Source organism: Triturus cristatus, chromosome 4_1 (assembly GCF_964204655.1).
Source record: "Triturus cristatus chromosome 4_1, aTriCri1.1, whole genome shotgun sequence".
In the NCBI taxonomy this organism is placed as follows: Eukaryota; Metazoa; Chordata; class Amphibia; order Caudata; family Salamandridae; genus Triturus; species Triturus cristatus.
Window position 1 is genome coordinate 281,342,951 of NC_140585.1, and position 20,326 is coordinate 281,363,276.

General features: G+C 42.1%; 2 protein-coding genes across 5 annotated transcripts in view; both read left to right on the plus strand.

Moving 5' to 3' along the window:
• LOC146854277 (zinc finger CCCH-type antiviral protein 1-like) overlaps nt 1-20,326 on the plus strand; it is a 479,951-nt gene that overhangs the window by 13,680 nt on the left and 445,945 nt on the right. The gene's annotated exons all lie outside the window — the stretch shown is intronic.
• LOC146854278 (uncharacterized) lies at nt 1,666-20,223 on the plus strand. 3 transcript variants are annotated; one of them, XM_085652059.1, is made up of 3 exons: nt 1,666-1,821; nt 8,595-8,702; nt 10,144-20,223. In XM_085652059.1, the coding sequence occupies exon 3, from the start codon at nt 10,880-10,882 to the stop codon at nt 13,892-13,894; it is 3,015 nt and encodes a 1,004-aa protein (XP_085508185.1). In that variant the 5' UTR covers nt 1,666-1,821; nt 8,595-8,702; nt 10,144-10,879; the 3' UTR covers nt 13,895-20,223. The 3 variants fall into 3 exon arrangements, with proteins under 3 accessions (XP_085508185.1, XP_085508184.1, XP_085508186.1); XM_085652058.1 differs by lacking the exon at nt 8,595-8,702 and having other exon boundaries at nt 10,105-20,223; XM_085652060.1 differs by lacking the exon at nt 1,666-1,821 and having other exon boundaries at nt 6,945-8,702.

Sequence of the window (20,326 nt, forward strand, 5' to 3'; positions counted from 1 at the left end):
AAGAGAAAGTAGTAGTCTAGGTTGGGTTGCATTATAATTGCCGAAGATTCAGGCTTGCCACTCTTGTTAGTTTAATGGAAGGTACAGTATGCTTTACTGTTGCTTTGAAGAAAAAGAGTAAGAATTTCATTATCAACTGAAGGAATCTCTGCTGGGGTATCATAACTTTTATCCGACCTAATATATCAATGATAGATGCTTCACCCAGACGTCTTCGGAAATTATACATTCAGGTCATGTGCACCTAATCTTACAAGTTTCCAAAATTTATGCACATCCTTTGATGAAAAATAGACGTTATCTCCCAGTTTTCCTTATAATATTGCTGCTTATTCCGTTTTATCCATGCCTTGTGCTTTTGATTTTCTCTGTATGCATCAACTCTATAGGGATCATTTAAATGTTTCAGCTTTTTGGGGGGTTTATTTTTCATCTCCTGGCATTAGGAATCAAACAAACCACATCGCCACCCCTTTCCCCTACGAACACCGAGATTAACCATTACAAACCATCCCAAACCTTTACTTCTTATTTTATTCTTTTAAACTACATGCGTTCTTGATTATTCCCATGGCTACCTGGAAACTGTTTCAAGACCAGGCAAAATTGACTTTTTGTATATTTATGTCGAACTTAAATATAGAGCGAATTTGACCGTTCTTCCTCCAGGTGCTGCCACTGGTCTTAAGCTGTTGGCTTGGTTATCGAGTTAACCAGCTTTGTCTGATACATAATCTCAAACCAGGGTTCAAGGGCGGTTCCTCTATATGGGCTATGCCCCCTTTAGTTTTCTGCCCCAAATTGTTTTGCTTTGAACGTCACTGTGATAAGCAGTTTAACAAAACACACAAACGCACTCTGTTCCCAGTCATTCTTAAGCAATCAAGCTAATTGCTTAATCTTGAAAACATCGATGCACTGCATGTCATGTAATGAAATACGATGGCCATTCACAGCATATTCCCTGGGGCAGCAACTGATTGCAGAGCTGACGATTTCACAGCCCGGAGGTCTGTGATGTCATCAGCCTCCTCGGCTCAGCTCCTCCCCTTGTAGAACTTTTGTTAAAGTTAGCCCCGGGCGCTTCAGGCTGAAGCCCTGCAGCACCTGGGGCTTCACATCAATCAAGGCCCGGAGCTAGCCTCTCCACCCTTCCCCATATCGTCACAGACCGGGGTGGGATTACTGACCCCACCCACTCTGTGACGAGCAGGAGAAGGGTAGGGTTACAGGCTGCAGCCTGGAAGTGGAGCACTGGATTTTGCGCAGTGTATCAGCATGAGTTTTGATGACTCACTGCGCAGAATCCAGTTCACACCAGTACAAAATGAGGAGTGCGCGGGCCTCGCGCTATCATGAGTTTAGGTAAACTACGTCATACGCACTTCTTCAGTGCCTGTTCCAGTCAACTGGGCAGCCTAATGTGTGTCAGTGTTATTGTCTTTGTATGCGTGCAACCGTGTGTGCGTGTGTATGTATCTTTGTATGCTTGACCGTGTGTTAAAGTGTATGTGTGTGCGTGCAATTAGAAACCCTGCCTGAGGTATTCTCCTGGGGTTGACAAGGCTGAGGCCAGGTGCTGGAGTGGGCAACAGTTTTAGATTGTTTATAAAGAGCAGTGATCTCCCGATGTTGATTCACTATCTCCCGCTGCATTTATACAAGGCCCTTCGGAATGGGAGGCTTGGTTCACGCTCCCCCTGACCTGCATAGCTTCGATTTATGACAGCACGGTCAGGGAGAAGAGAATGCCTCTCTGTGAAGTGGAGCCTGCCGACTGGATTAAATCAGGAGAAACACGGCCATCACCTGCAATGCCTGGTAAGTCCATGCATGTGTTTTGTTTCATAAAATTTCCGATGGATTCAACATTGCATGGGTATTATGGCACACATTACAGTTTAAATCGGGCCTATAGGTCGGATGAATGTGGTGCCCCGATGGCTGGACTAGATGTAATGGATTGTGTATACTGCAAAATATGTAAGGAAAAGGGTATAGACAACTCATTGCAGGGGAGTGGTTTGTGTTAAGTTTAAAATAATATTACTGACATTTAACAAATATTTACTTTAAACTTCTGAGGTTTCACAAAGTCAGGGTATGTGTTACTTTAAAATTGCAGTTTTTTTGTATGTATAGCATCTGAGAAACGTTTGACACTGTTTGACCAGACAGCCTGAAATACCAAACAAGACAAGCCCGGCGGAGCGTGGCGCGTGCGCTGCAGACCTATAACTCAGCATGTCTTCCGGAGAGGAGCACTCGACGCGCAAATGCTGTTCATGTGAAGCGCGTTCACAGACAGCAATCACAACACTCTGCGCGTGCCCCAGTCTGTCTCCCTTGAGAGGCATCTCGGCGACAATAGGTCTCGAGAGCGAGACCTAAAAAGGAGCTCTTCCTATACAACATAAAGTGCGAATGGTACCTTTAGGGGTAAGGGATAAACTTAAGTCACATTTAGATTCTTTATGCTCTGAATGTATTATTGAGCCCACTGACAGCTCTGAGTGGGTTTCTGCAATTGTTATTGCTCTTAAAAAGAATCAAGATCTCAGATTATGTGTGGACCTTAGGTCACTCAATAAAAACATTGTTGTTGACACATACCCGTTACCAAGAATTCAAGAAATGCTGGCTGCAGTAAACGGTGCAAATTTTTTCTCCATAATTGACTTAAAATATGCTTTTCATCAGGTGGCTCTTGATGAATCCTCTAAAGACCTCACGGCTTTTATCACTCCATTTGGTGTTTATAGATTCCTGAGAATGCCATTTGGACTGGCATCAGTGGCCAGCGTTTTCCAGAAACTGATAGAAAGTTTATTTCTTGGATTGAAAGGAGTGCAATCCTTCCAGGATGACATTTTGATTTTTGCTAAGACTAGTGAGCAGCACAATTCCACTTTAGAAAAAGTTTTGCAAATTTTAGATAGTAAAGGCATGACTGTAAGCATAGATAAGTGTAAATTTTTGGTTGATGAAATTAATTATTTGGGTCACAGAATTACTCCTGATGGGATTTTTCCTAAAGATGATCTAGTCAATACTTTAGAAAAAGCATGTAAACCACAAGATAAAGATTCATTACGTTCTTTTCTTGGGTTGAGTGAATATTATGCCAAGTTTGTGAAGGGCTACTCTCTTGTTGTTGAGCCTCTTAGACAACTTCTCAGAAAGGGTTCACAATTTGTTTGGACTAATATTCATGATGAAGCCTTTGATAATGTGGTTAAGCTTATTGCCCAAAGCACCTGGTCTTAACACGTTTAATCCTCAAGGTAAATCTTATGTCACTGTAGATGCTAGTGCTATAGGTCTAGGTGCTGTTTTTACACAGATGGTTGAAGGTAAAGAGAGAGTCATATCATTCATTTCAAGAGGTATCGGAGGTGCTGAAGTACATTACAGTATTATCAAAAAGGAAGCCAGAACTCAGGCCAGGAAGGTTGCTGCTACCTGCTTTGGGATTTTAAAAACTATACGAAAAATTCTTCCACAACTGCCGGAAAGGGGCAGAAAAATTTTAGTACAATCTTTGATCCTCTCCAGGATAGATTATGGGAATGCCATGTACTTAGGAGTGCCAGCCTCTACGACTAAGCGAATTCAAGTCGTTCAGAATGCGGCGGCAAGACTTTTAATGGGCATTAACCACCGCACATCAGCTAAACCCGCTCTAAAATCCCTTCACTGGCTTCCGGTGAAAGAACGGGTTTTCTTCAAATCTTTGTGTATGAAACACAAACTCCTCCATGGGAAAGGCCCTCCCATCCTGGAAAATTTGGTCATTCCCTATAAATCCCCCCTAAACCTTCGGTACAACGACCTTAACTTGGCTGTGATCCCTCGAATTAACAGATCTCGCTCCGGTGGGCGTCTTTTCTCACTAAATGCCTCCAAACTTTGGAATTCTCTTCCTTTGACTCTTCGCCAGGAGCCCTGTCTGCTTGTGTTCCGGCAGAAGTTGAAAACCTGGCTCTTTCCGAGGACATAGAGCTGTGCTCTAGTTAACGGTACTTTTTTGTCCTTGGGTTATACTTGTTAAGCGCTGGGATGCTTTCGAGTAGCTATGCGCTATATAAGAGCCTATTCAATTCAATTCAATTCAATTCAAGCCCTAGCCTGTGTCTGGGCTGTAGAGAAGTTAAAATAAATTCTGTGGGGAAGACCTTTTGTTCTGGTAACGGACCATAAACCTCTGGTTTACATGATGGACGGAGTCAGGAGTGGAAAAGCTTCATCCAGATTGGTTAGGTTAATCGCTAGATTACAGGAATTTAATTTTGAGATCCAACATATTCCTGGGAGAAAGAATGTTACTGCTGACTGTTTATCTAGACTTCCACCAGTTATAGAATCTAAAGATGAGATCATTGATCAACACGAGTGTGTTGTTGCCTTAATAGACGCCATTGATTCATGTAATCTAGCAGTTTATGAGAAGGAGTGGAATGATTGTGCTATTAAGGATACCATTTTATCCAAAGTCAAGCATTTTGTGACTAATGGCTGGCCATCGTGCAAAAATTTAGAAACACCTCTCAGGAGTTTTGCACAGGTTGCGGATGAGCTGAGCATTGAAAATGACATACTGTTGAGGCAGGATTTATTTGTACCACCAGTTGGTATTAGGAAGAAACTCATTCATTTAGCCCATTCTGGACATCCTGGAATGTCCGGAACAAAGAAATTGCTTAAAATTCATTACTGGTGGCCTGGCATGGACGCATCAGTTGAAAGTTTTGTGGATAATTGTTCAATCTGTGTCAATTCTGATAAGCACTGGAAAGTTTCTACAGAACCTTTGTCAATCCGAGATGCTCCTATGGGTCCTTGGGAAAAACTTTCTATTGATTTTTCAGGGCCCTACGAATGTTTAGGTAGAGAAAAAAGATTTTTAATTGTACTAATTGACGATTTCTCAAAACGGTTATATTACACCTTTGTGGAACATCCTACAACAGATGAGTTTATATCCTTTCTGGATTACGTTTTTAGGATTGAAGGGCCATCTATTTCTATTATGTCAGATAATGGGGTGCAATTCATTTCCAATAGAATGCAAAAAAATGTGAAGAAATTTAATGTATGTACTAAAAGAGCTCCACTTTATAGTCCTCGTTCTAATGGCCAAATTGAGAGGGCGAACAGATTTATTAAAGAAGGAATTCAAGCTGCATTGGAAAGCAATCTTGATGTTTTTGAGTTCCTGAAGGAGAAGATCTGGAGTTATCATATTACTCCTAATGCTTGCACTGGTGTATCTCCTTATTTTTTAATGATAGGCAGACAATCCAGGTCTTTGATCATGCCTTTCTTAAAAAAGAATGCTCAGAAGGATACTTTTGAATCTTCTGTCATTAGAGCTAGAAACAACATAACTGCGTCCCGCAATTGTGGGAAATCTTACCATGATAACTATCACAATTGTAGGAGCAAAAATGTAGAGGTTGGTGATTGGGTGCGTATCAGTAAACCTACTCTTACATCTAAAGGGTCATCTAAATTTTCCATTCCTTTCAAAGTTGAAAGAGTCACTGATTCCACTGTTTTGTTGAAGGACAAAGGATGGTGGAGTAAAAGTTCTATCATTGTTCTCAAACCAGGTCAAGAACGTTTTTTTGGAAAAATGGGGGATGGTGATAGTGATGATGTTTGGTTTGATGAATCCACAGGATCATGCTCTGAAGAACCTTTTCATTCAAGTAATGTCTGTAATTCTGACCCTCTTCATTCAGATGTTGATGTTAATATTGATTCCACCATTCATGATAATTCTGTTTTGCAGAAAAGGTGTACCAGACTTTCTAGACAATTAGATGATTACATTTTAGAGTAATTTTGTTTATTTTGTTGTGAAAAGAGACATGTGTAAATATGTACTTCTTCACTTTTTATGTTGGAATTAGAATTTGATGTCATCTTGATTTGTAACATCATCTTAGAATTGTACTATGTAATGTGGAACCTGCTGAGGTATGTGCTTTGGTTTGAATGTTAGAGAAGCGGTTGGAGCTGATCTGACAGGGCGCCTAAGCTTGTGCACCAGTGGGTCTTTCCTTGGCACTTAATTAAATAAGCATTTAATCATTACTCTGAACTCCCTCGCTTCTTACACCTGTGAGGGGAAAAAGGGGCTAAAGTATAGACAGCCATAGAATTCTCTTATCTAAGAACAAATAGGTGACTGAAGGCACATGGGACATAATCTGGATTATTGTAGTCAAATCCTCAATTTTAAGAGGTGCAGAGAAATGTATTTAAAGCAGGAACTTTACTCAAGTAGAGAGGAACAACCCCTAGACATGTCCTTGCATCAGTAACAGTCTCCTCTTCTGCCTAGTCCAGCTCCAGAACTCTGGCAGGCTGGTAACCAAGGTGAGAATGCAGGACCTGTTGCTAGGACACAACACATCATCCTTCTTAATAATAGAACAATGAGTAATAAAATGAATGTACACATACATTTGCAAGAATACATAAGATAAAATGACATTACAGAATAGTAGGAAAAATGTGATAGATGAATGATACCGTTGATATCAATAAGTTACATAATCATTATGCCATTTGGGAGTCTTTTTAACACGTTTGTTGTTTCCCATAACATTACCGCCATTCGCCTGCTCCAATTTTTCCATTTGGTCACCACCCGCCTTTTCCAACCAAGCATTTAGTTCCACAGCATTTCACAATGTGATCCTTCGAACATTCCACTTCTTGCCATCACTTAGCCAAACACTGTTACCTACAACCTTGGTTATACATTTGGGCATCAACCATTTTGACAGATCTCATTTATGAACGCCCATGTTGTATGTCTTCACCCAATCTCCAACAGCAAATACACGTTTAACCTTTTTCAATCTGTCGTTGTGCTTGCACACATCCTTCTCTTGGTGCTTTTTAACTCTACGTTCTAGACTTCTGTCGGATACATGTCATGGAAAGCCTTTAAGCATCCATGCGGAAGAAATTCTTGTCCCTGGTTGCCTGCCCTCGAGGAGTCTAAATGGGGATTCCTTGGTGACGGAATGGGGTGTAGTGCGGTAACTCCACAACATCTCTTTAACTGCCTCCTTGCAGTCTCCACCGCTACTTTCAGACAATTGGACACACTCCTTCAAGACTCGGTTGAATGTCTCAACTAGGCCGTTTTCCCTGGAATTATAAACGGCGGTGGTATGGTGAGAAATGCCCATTTAAGTAAGATATGATTTGAATTCTTCCGCTAAAAATTGGGGTCCATTGTCTGTAACCAACATGTCAGGACAGCCCTCCCTGCGAAAGATTTGGTCACAAAATTCAATGACATTCGACACTTTGATGTCTCCAGTGAATGCTACTTCCGGCCATTTTGAATAACAGTGAATTAGCACTAAAGGGCCCACAAATATCTATAGCCACTCTTTCCCATGGTTCACTCAGAAAATTGGTTGAGGCAATGGGGTATTCCTCTACTCAAAGGGTTATGTCACTGCACATGCACTTTACACATTCTCATACATGCTCACCTACATTCTTGTCCATCCCTGGGCACCAAAATGTCTCTCTAGCCTTCCTCTTCATCCCAGACATACCACTGTGTCCTTCATGCAGCAATTTTAATAATCTGGACTGCAAACTTGTTGGGACAACTAACTTACCGCTTCTACGTAGCACGCCATCCACAACCGAGAGTTCCGACCAGACTGTCCAAAACTCACCATATGTTTTTTAAAGGACATAACTGGAACTGGATGGATTAGACAATTCAATTATTAGATCTTTGAAGGTGGGATCTGTTGCTACCGCAGCTTTCCACTCATCAATGGAGATGGCACCCTCACATGATTCAGCTACACTTGCCACCACACAATCTTCATTGGAGTCAACATCATCATCATCACACTCTAGTGGTAGCCGGGATAAACAATCGGCATTGATGTTGTGAATGCCCGGGACATACTGTAAGGAAAAGTCATGCCATTGGAGTCTGTACAGCCATTTAGCAATCCTGGGGGTTGCTTTTCCGGTTCCCTTGGTGGTGAACAATTCTATGAGTGCCTTGTGATCAGATCTGAGTTTAAAATGGGTCCCCCAGATGTAGGTTTTGAAGTAGTTTACACCCCACCAGCATGCAAGGGATTCCTTTTCAATTACAGAATAAGTAGCCTCCGCACCCTTGAGTGTGCGGGATGCGAAGGCCACTATCCGTTCGTGTCCCAAATGTTTTTGCATGAGTACTGCACCCAGACCATACGCTCTGGCATCCACCACAATTATGCTGTGATGCGATGGGTTGAATGGTTTTAACGCCACACCTTTAACAATCTGTTCTTTAATGGATAGAAAAACTTTTTGGCATTCATCTGTCCATATGAACTTGATACCTTTTTTTATTAGTGTCCTGAGGATATGGGCTTTGTCAGCAAAATGCTGAACAAATTTGGAATAAAATTCAGCAAGACTCAGGAATGAGCGTAATTGCTCTTTGTCACATGGTGATGGTGCATTTGTAATGGCATCCAATAATTTCTTTTTGGGTTTTACTCCATCCCTCGATAAGGTGTGCTTGACACTAAACTTGCATTTCTTGACTCCCACAGTTAAACCTGCATTTTGTAACCTGTTTAAAGTCTGTGCCAATATCGTGTCATGCTCGCAGCGATTCGCCCCCCACACTAGCACATCGTCTTGGAATTCTAAAACTTTGGGTAAGCCAACCAATATTTTGCACATTACTGTTTGAAAAAGCGCAGAGGCGAATGCTAGATCAAACGGCATTCTAATAAATTGGAAGGCTCCCTCTTGTGTAATGAAGGAAGTAAGATGTCTTGATGTGGGATGCAACTTGATCTGATGGTATGAATGGGACAGGTCAATTAATGAGAAGTAGGTAGCATCAGTCACAGGGGACATAATTTTATTAATGTAAGGTGTGGAAATGTGGATTTTCCTGACCGGTTATGTCCCCTATCTTGGACCCCAACGATCCCTTATACATACTACAAGTACATGTATGTTTTCTCCAGTTCCAGTTATGAAGACGCAAACACATGTGCGTCCAACGTTAACATGTTCTCTTTCAGATCCGCCATGAATGGGTCGGATATTCTGTTCCTATGATGAGAGGCCACCGACTTTATGTGGTTCACTTACTCCATTTTTGCAGTTCAGGCGACTAGGCCCTGAATTCTGCCATCAAGCCTTTTCTGTTTTCTACCTCTGGCAGCCCCAGCTTGAGCTCGCTGCTGTGTCCATGAACTTTGTTCTACTCCCTGCGCGGCTACCAGCTCAGCCCGGCTCAGTCCGTTGCCTGCCAAGATTCTATTCAGCCTTCGAGTTATCTGTTTTGCTCCTCATCCAATGCATTCCTGTCTAGTAGATTAAGTAAACATCCTGCCAGCTACCGAGCAAAGGCCCGACTTCCCTGTCTTTATGTAAAGTAATTCATAGCCCTGTCGTTATGGAAGATTTCTGCCCTTGCATTTCATGTAGACATCTAGACGCACTCACAGTCAGTATAGAATAGATTCTGTTCAAGAGACCTTCCCTTTTGGATAACATAGTTCTTTAAACATAGGATGTTAGATATGATTTGGGACTAGGTTGACTTGATCCCCAGACTTCTGTCGCCACATGTAGAGCTAAATGTCAAGTCCCCTTCACCCCCTAATTGCACGTCAAGCACACGTCATGCTGCTGCGCGCGCATCTCTGCCAAGTATTTCTGCTGACATTGCGAAATTATTCTCTAGATACGCCCATTTTGTGACATCACACCTAATGACGTTTTCTAGTTACACCCAGTTACACCCATTCCAATTACGTATGTATGGTTTATCTATAATTATCAATTGTTACGCCTCTTACATCTGTTTCAATGAAATGTCTATTCTATAAAAGTAATTACCTATCAATAAAGTATTGTACTTCACTTCCTGAACCTCCGTGGTGATGGAATATGAAGCTCCCAATTGCAATTGATTCTTTGGAATAAAGCCCGTTCCGAACCTCTAATACCACGGATTCTGCCTCTTATTTTACTGAGCTATTTTATTGATTTCCCGTATTGATTTAAGTAAAATTATTTACCACATAATTGGCGCCCGAACAGGGACACTTTCTCATCTCACGCGCCGGTGGTGCGTTGCAGGCCCGGTCTCCTGCCACAGCTGGACGGACAACTACGCGTACAGCAGGATTTCCTGTATCTCCCTCCGGTCAAGCGGGGGCGACTGAGGCTGCGATCAACACCCAGACGAGGCGGTGAGAAGTGCGAAGTATCCCGACCAGAGCCTAGCTGAGAGAGCAGGATCCGAGGTATACAGAGTCCCGCCAGGTTCCAATGTCCCGATGTCCTGAAGTCCCGCAGTTGTCGAGTCGAGTCCAGTCCGGTCCCGTTCAGTCCCAAGGCCTTCCGTTTCCGAGCTACCCGGTGAGTACCATTGCTGGGGAGGCGTTCTGACGTGCACATAGGTTGTGCCGGTCAAGACGGGTTTGGGTACACAAATCCGGTCTGCACTGTTTTAGCAGTGTATCTGTACTGTTTAGCAGTATATCTAGTATGTCAAGTATATAAAATTCAGACTAACCCAGTTAATGCGGGGTATTAACGGGGTCTAGTTCCGTAGATCATCATTATTATCATTATAGTTATGTTAAGTATATAAAATTCAGATCAACCCAGCTAATGCTGAGTATTAGCGGGGTCCAGTTTCCGTAGAACATCATCATTAGTGTTTACTAAATATTAAATGTTAAGATATGTTAATATGTTCTGTATATTGTGGTATGAATGACTGTTCATTGTGTTTATCGTATTAAGTGTGTTCAGGATTAAGTATCAGATCAGTTCAGTTTAGGATTAAAGTATCAGATCAGTTGTCAATATGCCGCTCTTTTCGAAATTAAGACAGATCACGACTAGAAAAGGGGTACTCGAAGAAGCTGTTCCCATTCCTCCTAGGGACACTCCAGGGTACTTCATGTATCATAAACATGGCTTAGATGCTATATTATTTCTTGATTTATGGGTAGAGTACACCAAAGAATTACCAGAAAGTCACAAGTGGCCCGCAGCTGGGACCTGGAATGCAGATTGTATTATGAAAGTCGAAGAAGAGTTGTGGAAGAGGAAAGCTAGACAGTCACAGAAAGATGCCATTGAATTATGGCGTAAAGAATCATATAGACGTACCGAGAAAGCGCTCAGACAGGAAAAGAAAAGTAAAGAAAGTTCAAGTAAAGTCCGAGAAAATCTATTAATCGAAGAAGGTACACGAGTAAAATCAGAACAAGTAAATAGACAAAGAAATGCCCTTATGAATGGTATGTATCCTCTTCTGGCCGAAGGGTTACCTAAGGCTATTCCGGAAATGCCAAAAGACTTGCCACCCCCATTGTTTCCGATAAAAGTACATCCTAAGGAACATCCCAGAACCGCAGAGGATGTTTTTCTTTCTTCATATTTAGACGACATAACTCCCGAATATGCTAATACCGCACCACATAGACCGCCCGCCGGGGGGGTTCAACACCAAGACCTTGCGTCTGTACCTCTGCAACAACAAACTCCGATACAAGTTCCGATAAGTACATCCGTTCCTACAGCTGCTTCTACAGCTGTGCCCACGCCTATAGTTGCTGTATCACGTTCGACAAATCCTTTTACGTCCGACACCCCAGAAGGTGCTGTCGGAGGCACACCAATTCCTTCCTTGGTTTTATCCACTCCCCCCAGAACACATAAACTTACCTTTCAGGACTCAGTACGTGAACGTACGCCTAAATTCGTAAATTCCCGCACGCTTAAGGAACTTCTGGTGGATTGTAGATATGACCCAGTGCCTGGCACAGAGAACGATATGATCCTGGCATCATTACGTATCCGACGAGCTACCATGTATTTACAGAAGCTACCAGGAATGACTACACATTTAGATGATATATATCATTTTGTCCAGTCAGGGCGAGATCCTGAATGTATTAACCGAGCTATGAAATACCAGAAAGTGGAAATACAAGGGGAATTGTTACGTTTCCTCATAAATTGTGTGATCAGAAATCAAGACCGGCCGGGGGTAAACCCGGAAGTAATGCAAATTCTTACCAAATGGAGCCAGAATATATCGGAGGGGAAACATAACAGGCAAACATGTATAGTAGTCATGTGTCGAAAGATCCGTAAAGAAATAGAACGCATACACGAAGAAAGATTAGCGGTAGACGAGTTTGAACAAAACGAGGAGGAGGAAGAATTAGGACTGCCCACGGGACAGTCAGAAACCATAGCCTATGTAGGCAGAGGAAGATCCTGTAATAATAATGGATATTTTACTGATTCGATACGTCCGATACGTCCAGACACAATAAGGAATTTCCAAACACCTATAATACATACAAGAAAGATAAGGTCCCCCGAGCATTTGTTTCAGGCTGCTGACAAACTACTCCGAGAGCATAGGGGCTATCATTTACTCGATTCTATGGATGAACAAGAATTAGCCAGGTCAGCCGTTCATTGGGCCGACAGTCCTGGAAAATACAGTGATGACACAGTAGCACACGCGTTTTTGAATCTCACCCCAGATGAACAGCGTTTAGCTGGGATTTACATGATTCAACAACTCCTTATATTATATAAAAGCCAACATTCCGATCCTGGTCCTTTACCAAATATATTAACTGAATTACTCACGAATAGATGGAGAAGTTCAGGTACTGAGCTAATTAGCGAAATATTAGAATACAGAAAGCAGTATTTTCTTTTTATTTGCCCAGAACATGTCCCACTGTCCATTAAGGAAAGAACGACGCATTACATAGATAGACAGAATCCCTTAAGAGAAGTGCACCCAATAAAAGGCGAAGACGATCAGTTCAAACGTGTATTTGTATATGCGCCCATAACTAAAATGGAATTATTAGAAATGAAGAAGGTGGTACCCAGTCATGAAAAAGATCCAGCGGGTTTTCACCGTGACCTTAAAGACATGTTACTCATGGGAGAATATACCTATCCCGACCTTATGACAATATTAAAGGTATTACTGCCTGCTGGCATTTATGAAAAACTCAAGGAAAAAGAGTGGGAGGTAGGAGATCAAAAGATAGAGTGGACAGCATTAGAAAATGAAGAAAAGGCCCGAACTGCAGGAGCAGGACTCGGGGAAAAGACTAAATTACTACCAGGTTTACTAGTACAGGTATTGCCACGTTTGTTAGCTACGAAAAAAGAAGATTGGGGTGCAATTTCAGCTTGTAAACAAAAGTCAGATGAAGATACTAGTGATTTCTATGCCCGATTCGAGAAATGTTTTGGTATAAATAGTGGAATAAAAGCAAGTAGTGAATCGTATCCACATCTGTTTGTGACTAAATTAGTTGAAAATTCCCTGCCCCAAGTTAAGAATAGAGTATTGAAATTTGAAAGTACCTGGCAAGGTAACACTCCGTCTCAAATGTTACAAATGTTACAGTACCATCACAACAGAATTAGAGAGGAACAAGAACATGAACATAGACGCATGAAAGACACGAAAATGAAGATGCTAGTCTCCCAGACAGTTCCAACAGACAGTCATAAAAAGGGTATGATACACTCCAGTGATCCAGCAAGTTCTGTGAAAGGGACATGCAACTATTGTAAACAGCCAGGTCATTATATACACGATTGTCCAGTATTAAAACGTAATATCGCCGCAGGTATAACAAAAGAGAGACCACGGCCACCTAGACAGGATCAGAACGACCATGGAACTCAGCAACATGTACAGTCCATGCCAGCTCCACAACAGTTTGTGCCAGCTGCACCACCGTTGCCTGTTGCTGCCACACAAACAACGACACGACAAATGTACCAGACCGCACAGTACGAATATCCTGATTATCAACGATACTCATGAAACAGCCTAGAGAAGGAAGTCGGCTTACCCCTTATCGAGGTCCCTGTAGATCAAGAAGGACCTTATGTACATAGTGAACTATTAGGTCAAGATAGAAAATTTTTACTTGATACTGGGGCAAGCCGAACAACAATAAAACGTAGTGAAGTTCCAGGGGTACCCCTCTCAGGCTCACAGAATGTTTCCCTTGGTTTTTCAGGAAAACCTATTATTAATGATGTATCACAGCCTCTCCCACTTACAATAGGACCATTGACACGAACTACAGACTTATTACTTACTAAATCATGTCCAGAAAATCTGTTAGGTATAAAAACACTGAAAGCTCTAGGAGCTATAATATGTTGTTCTCCGGAAGGAGTAAGATTGTTTTTACGTGATTTCAAAGGGCACTATGTGTCCCGAGACATGGATCACAGACTGCAGACTTTACCCACACATTTATGGGCACAAGGCCCTACCGATGTTGGTTGCATGAACATTACACCGTATCGAGTCACACTCAAAGCAGGAGTGGTACTACCACGAATGCGACAATACAAGTTACCTCCAGATGCTGTAGTGGCTTTACTGCAAATCATTGACGAGCTTATTGCCCAAGGAGTGGTTGTGGAAACAGACTCCAATGTATGTAATTCCCCAATAATTCCGATTCTCAAACGAACTGATCCAAAGGCCCCGCCAGTATATCGATTAGTTATTGATCTGTGCGAATTAAATAAGTGCATTGTACCACAATACCCTGTGGTCCCAGATATTTCGTCATTATTGACAGCAATTGATTCTGAAGCGACTTTCTTTACTGTAATTGATCTCAAGAATGCTTTTTTCAGCGTCCCAATAGATCCGGAAAGCCAATACTTGTTCGGTTTTAGTTTAAATGGACGAAGCTTTAAATTCACACGCGCACCTCAAGGATTCACAGAAAGCCCCAGCATCTATAGCCAAGCACTGAAAAGAGAACTTGACAGTATACACATGCCAGTTAACACTGCACTGCTTCAATATGTCGATGATCTGCTGATCACCGCCCGAAGCGAACCTGAATGTGAAGAAGCATCACTGACAGTTTTACAATTTTTGGCCGACAAAGGGCACAAGGTGTCCCCTTCTAAGCTGCAATTCTGTGTACAGCGAGTTGTTTATCTTGGTCACTCGCTGTCCAAGGAGGGAAGGCAGCTTACACCTGATCGCATCCAGTTAATTGATAACATGCCGATACCCAAGACACAAAAGGAGGTGCGGGCTTTTATAGGCCTCACTTCATACTGTAGGCAGTGGATCCCTCAATATGCATTTCTAGCAAAACCACTCATTCGGTTGACAACACAGGAGGCAGCCACGTCGACTGTCCTCCCTTGGACCCAGGAACATACACAAGCCTTTGAAAGCTTAAAGAAAGCTTTATGTCAAGCACCTGTTTTAACAACGCCATGTTACAGTAAGCCTTTTACACTCTTTGTTACAGAGCGCGAAGGTACTGCTTTGTCAGTACTCACACAGGAACAAGCAGGATCGCATAAACCATGTGCCTATTTCTCTAGTACATTAGATCCCGTAGCTCAGGCTCTTCCTGCGTGCCTGAAATCAGTAGCAGCAACAGCTTTAGCAATCAGACAAAGCGATGCCATAGTATTAGGACATCCATTGACAGTACAAGTACCACATGCGGTAGAGGTTCTTTTGAACCGAACGCAAACACAACATTTGACTATAGCAAGACTTACTGGTTACGAATTAACATTATTCCAGCCACACATAGAAATCAAACGCTGTAACACATTGAACCCTGCTACACTTTTGCCAGTAACTGAAACCGATCCATTAACACATGATTGTAGTGAAGTCATTACTATTACAACGAAACCCAGACAAGACTTGACAGATGTCCCGTTGTTAGATCCAGACCTGACATTGTATGTAGACGGTTCATGTATGAGAACAAGTACAGGAGAATTAGTAGCTGCTTATGCAGTCACAACAGATACTGAAGTCATTGAAACAAACTGTATAAATATTTTGTCCGCTCAAGCAGCAGAGCTCGTCGCTCTGACACAAGCCTGTATTCAGGCCACAAATAAGAAAGTCAACATATATACTGATTCACGTTATGCATTCGGAGTCGTTCATGATTTCGGCGTATTGTGGCGAGAGAGAGGTTACTTAACTTCCCATGGTACCCACATTCAGCACGGACCCCTCATTCATGCTTTATTAGATGCAATACATCTACCTACTGCAATATCGATTATGAAATGTAAAGCTCACACGAAAATCACTGATATCATTTCTCAAGGCAATGATTTAGCTGACAGAACAGCTAAACAGACTGCTCAAACTCACACAACTGACCTGACAAAGACAATAGTTCCGATTCCAACATATTGCATGACAGTTAAGGATCCCGCTCTTGATGTAATTGACATACAGACACATGCTACTCTAGACGAGATAAAGAAATGGACTGAATTAGGAGGGATCCAAACTGATCAGGGATGGATGACGAAGGAAAAATCTGTATGGTTTCTTCCTGACTCTATGGTCCAAGTAATCATAAATACAATACATAGTCCAGCGCATCTAGGAGAGAAAGCTATGCTAGACAGTATTCAACACATTTGGTTCAACAAACATTTACGAGCAGCAGCTAAGCAAAAGGTCCGTACCTGTATGATATGTTGTCAGTTTAACCCAGGTAAAAGCATTTCCGTAGAACAGGGTGGATTTCAGCCTCCTGATCACCCTTTTGAAGTCCTCCAGATGGATTATATTCAGATGGAACGATGTCGAGGATTCAAATATGTTCTCGTAGTTGTCTGTGCACTTTCCCGTTGGACCGAAGCCTACCCAGTCTCAGATTACACTGCCCCGACTACTGCCAAACAGTTAGTTCGAGAATTCTTCCCACGGTACGGTTTACCACGTGCTGTCTATTCAGATAACGGCCAGCCGTTCTCATCCGAACTAATGAAACACGTTTCACTTTTGCTAGGATATCAGTGGAAGTTCCATTGTGTCCGACACCCCGAGGCAGCAGGTCTCGTGGAACGACACAATCAAACTTTGAAAATCAGATTGTCCAAAATATGTAGTGAGAAAGGTGTCGATTGGATAGTAGCTTTACCAGTTGCACTCTTTTACATGAGAATGGTAGCACATTCTCGAACAGGGCTATCCCCGTATGAAGTGATCTTTGGTAGACCACCAAATATGTGGGGGACGCCTATACCTCGTAAAATAACTGATGTTGACTGTAATATGCTGACAGATTACCTAGCTTCCTTGATGTCTGCACTACAATCTTGTCGTTCACAGGTAGCTGCAGCTTTTCCCGATAACACTGAAGTAAAGCCCCATGACGTGGTTCCCGGTGACCTGGTCCTTATCAGAAATTTTGACCGGAAGACCCAACTGGAGCCGAGGTGGAAGTCGCCTAAGCTGGTTCTACTCACCACCAGGACTGCCGTGAAAATCGAGGGCAGGAAGGGGTGGCTACACTCGAGTCATATCAAGAAATTTTATGGATTACCATTAGATGTGAACATTGACTCTCGTACTACTTCACAGACAGATTCAAAACTTCCTTTGGTTGAAAAATCAGAATCCGAACAATATAAAATAAAACTCCGATCTAACGAGTCAGACGATTTGATTGTTTAAGTCCTCTCCAAGGTGAATCGGTCGAATTTGTCTCTGACATGTATCCTCTAGATCGGAATCATCAAATGCAACTAAAAAAGCATACATATTATAAGACATTTCGCAGTCATTGTACAGTAACATTATTGATTTTGTTTTTTCTAAGTTCTTTGATCATCATAACTAGTGTATTGCTTCATATGTATTATCCTATTTCTACACATGCTCATAATGTTACTGCTGAACATTCTTTTAGTGAATTACCTCTGCATGAGTTATCCTATAGATTTGCGCTGCGCAATAACACTTTCATTAGTATGTTACATCATTCTCATCAGACTAGTAATGCTACCAATTGTTGGATATGTGGCCGACTCCCTCCCTATCAGAATTATAAGGGAACTCTGCCTCTTTTTCCATATCCGTTCACACATAATGGCTCCTGTGGAGCATGGTTTAGTTTAATCAATTCCCTAGATTCAAATTCAGTGGGTTATCAAGACAATTGGGTATGGGGAAACCTGAACCTAGTTTTACTCAAAGTCTGCTACCCTGATAAGGAGGGACTTCCCAAACGGACAGGAACTGATCTAGAAAATGAAGTATATGGATTAGGTAATTTTACACTTAATCTTATGATCCTGAATGTTGAATCCGAATCTGCACCAATTCTGCCCGCTATGACAGTGTTTCCAGTTAAAGGTGAATTGTATGTAAGAAAGAATGGTTCCATACATATGGGCCATAGTAGATGCACCACTGTAATAGAATTCAGTGATCAAGGCAAGTCGTCATTTAGAGCTTCTCACCATTCCTACTTCATATGTGGTCAGACTGCATATATACGTCTGCCTCCAGATTGGGATGGTACCTGTTATATTGGATTCCTTTTGCCACCAGTTTTTCTAGCACCTCCTGATTATCATAGAAATATTCATTTATTACACAATAGAGAACGAAGAGATCTCCCAATTGTCGATTATACTGAGACAGCATGGGAAAAGTATACAGATTTTAATAAAGGACTCTTTCCATATATAGGTACAGTCTCCAATAGTAAACTGATACGTAGATTAACTAGGACCCTTGAAGCCGTAGTAAATGAAACTATTTCCGCCTTAGGCAATTTGACAGAGGAGCAATCTGTGATGAGGATTGTTGTCCTTCAAAATCGTCTTGTCCTTGACGTCATCCTGGCCGATAGGGGCGGAGCTTGTAGGGTCATCGGGTCAAGTTGCTGCATATTCATCCCAGAAAATTCGCCATCTGTATATAAAGCTATAACCCGCCTTCATAAGATCGTAAGCCAGATACACCAGAATCCAGGCACTTGGACTTGGTCCGGGTGGTTTTGGAGCATGTTGTCAGCCTGGGGATGGAGAATTCTATCCTTCCTAGGTAGTGGCTTTCTCATACTATTCAGTTGTTGCTTATGCCTGCAATATGGTCCAGCGATTTGTGGTCTGTGTGCCACATCGTGTATTCCACATCAAGGTTTTCACTCAAGATCTCGAAAAAAGAAAGAAGAACAAATGATGCTATATGAACAGATCGATGGATTAATGAAGATTGATATTTCTTAAGGGCAAGTAGGGGACAAGGAGGGAATGTGGAAATGTGGATTTTCCTGACCGGTTATGTCCCCTATCTTGGACCCCAACGATCCCTTATACATACTACAAGTACATGTATGTTTTCTCCAGTTCCAGTTATGAAGACGCAAACACATGTGCGTCCAACGTTAACATGTTCTCTTTCAGATCCGCCATGAATGGGTCGGATATTCTGTTCCTATGATGAGAGGCCACCGACTTTATGTGGTTCACTTACTCCATTTTTGCAGTTCAGGCGACTAGGCCCTGAATTCTGCCATCAAGCCTTTTCTGTTTTCTACCTCTGGCAGCCCCAGCTTGAGCTCGCTGCTGTGTCCATGAACTTTGTTCTACTCCCTGCGCGGCTACCAGCTCAGCCCGGCTCAGTCCGTTGCCTGCCAAGATTCTATTCAGCCTTCGAGTTATCTGTTTTGCTCCTCATCCAATGCATTCCTGTCTAGTAGATTAAGTAAACATCCTGCCAGCTACCGAGCAAAGGCCCGGCTTCCCTGTCTTTATGTAAAGTAATTCATAGCCCTGTCGTTATGGAAGATTTCTGCCCTTGCATTTCATGTAGACATCTAGACGCACTCACAGTCAGTATAGAATAGATTCTGTTCAAGAGACCTTCCCTTTTGGATAACATAGTTCTTTAAACATAGGATGTTAGATATGATTTGGGACTAGGTTGACTTGATCCCCAGACTTCTGTCGCCACATGTAGAGCTAAATGTCAAGTCCCCTTCACCCCCTAATTGCACGTCAAGCACACGTCATGCTGCTGCGCGCGCATCTCTGCCAAGTATTTCTGCTGACATTGCGAAATTATTCTCTAGATACGCCCATTTTGTGACATCACACCTAATGACGTTTTCTAGTTACACCCAGTTACACCCATTCCAATTACGTATGTATGGTTTATCTATAATTATCAATTGTTACGCCTCTTACATCTGTTTCAATGAAATGTCTATTCTATAAAAGTAATTACCTATCAATAAAGTATTGTACTTCACTTCCTGAACCTCCGTGGTGATGGAATATGAAGCTCCCAATTGCAATTGATTCTTTGGAATAAAGCCCGTTCCGAACCTCTAATACCACGGATTCTGCCTCTTATTTTACTGAGCTATTTTATTGATTTCCCGTATTGATTTAAGTAAAATTATTTACCACAAAGGCAAGGGGTAACGGTCAACTA

Excerpts from the sequence above, each read along its gene's own strand:
- LOC146854278 (XM_085652059.1), top strand. The coding sequence starts at position 10,880 with ATGCCGCTCTTTTCGAAATTAAGACAGATCACGACTAGAAAAGGGGTA.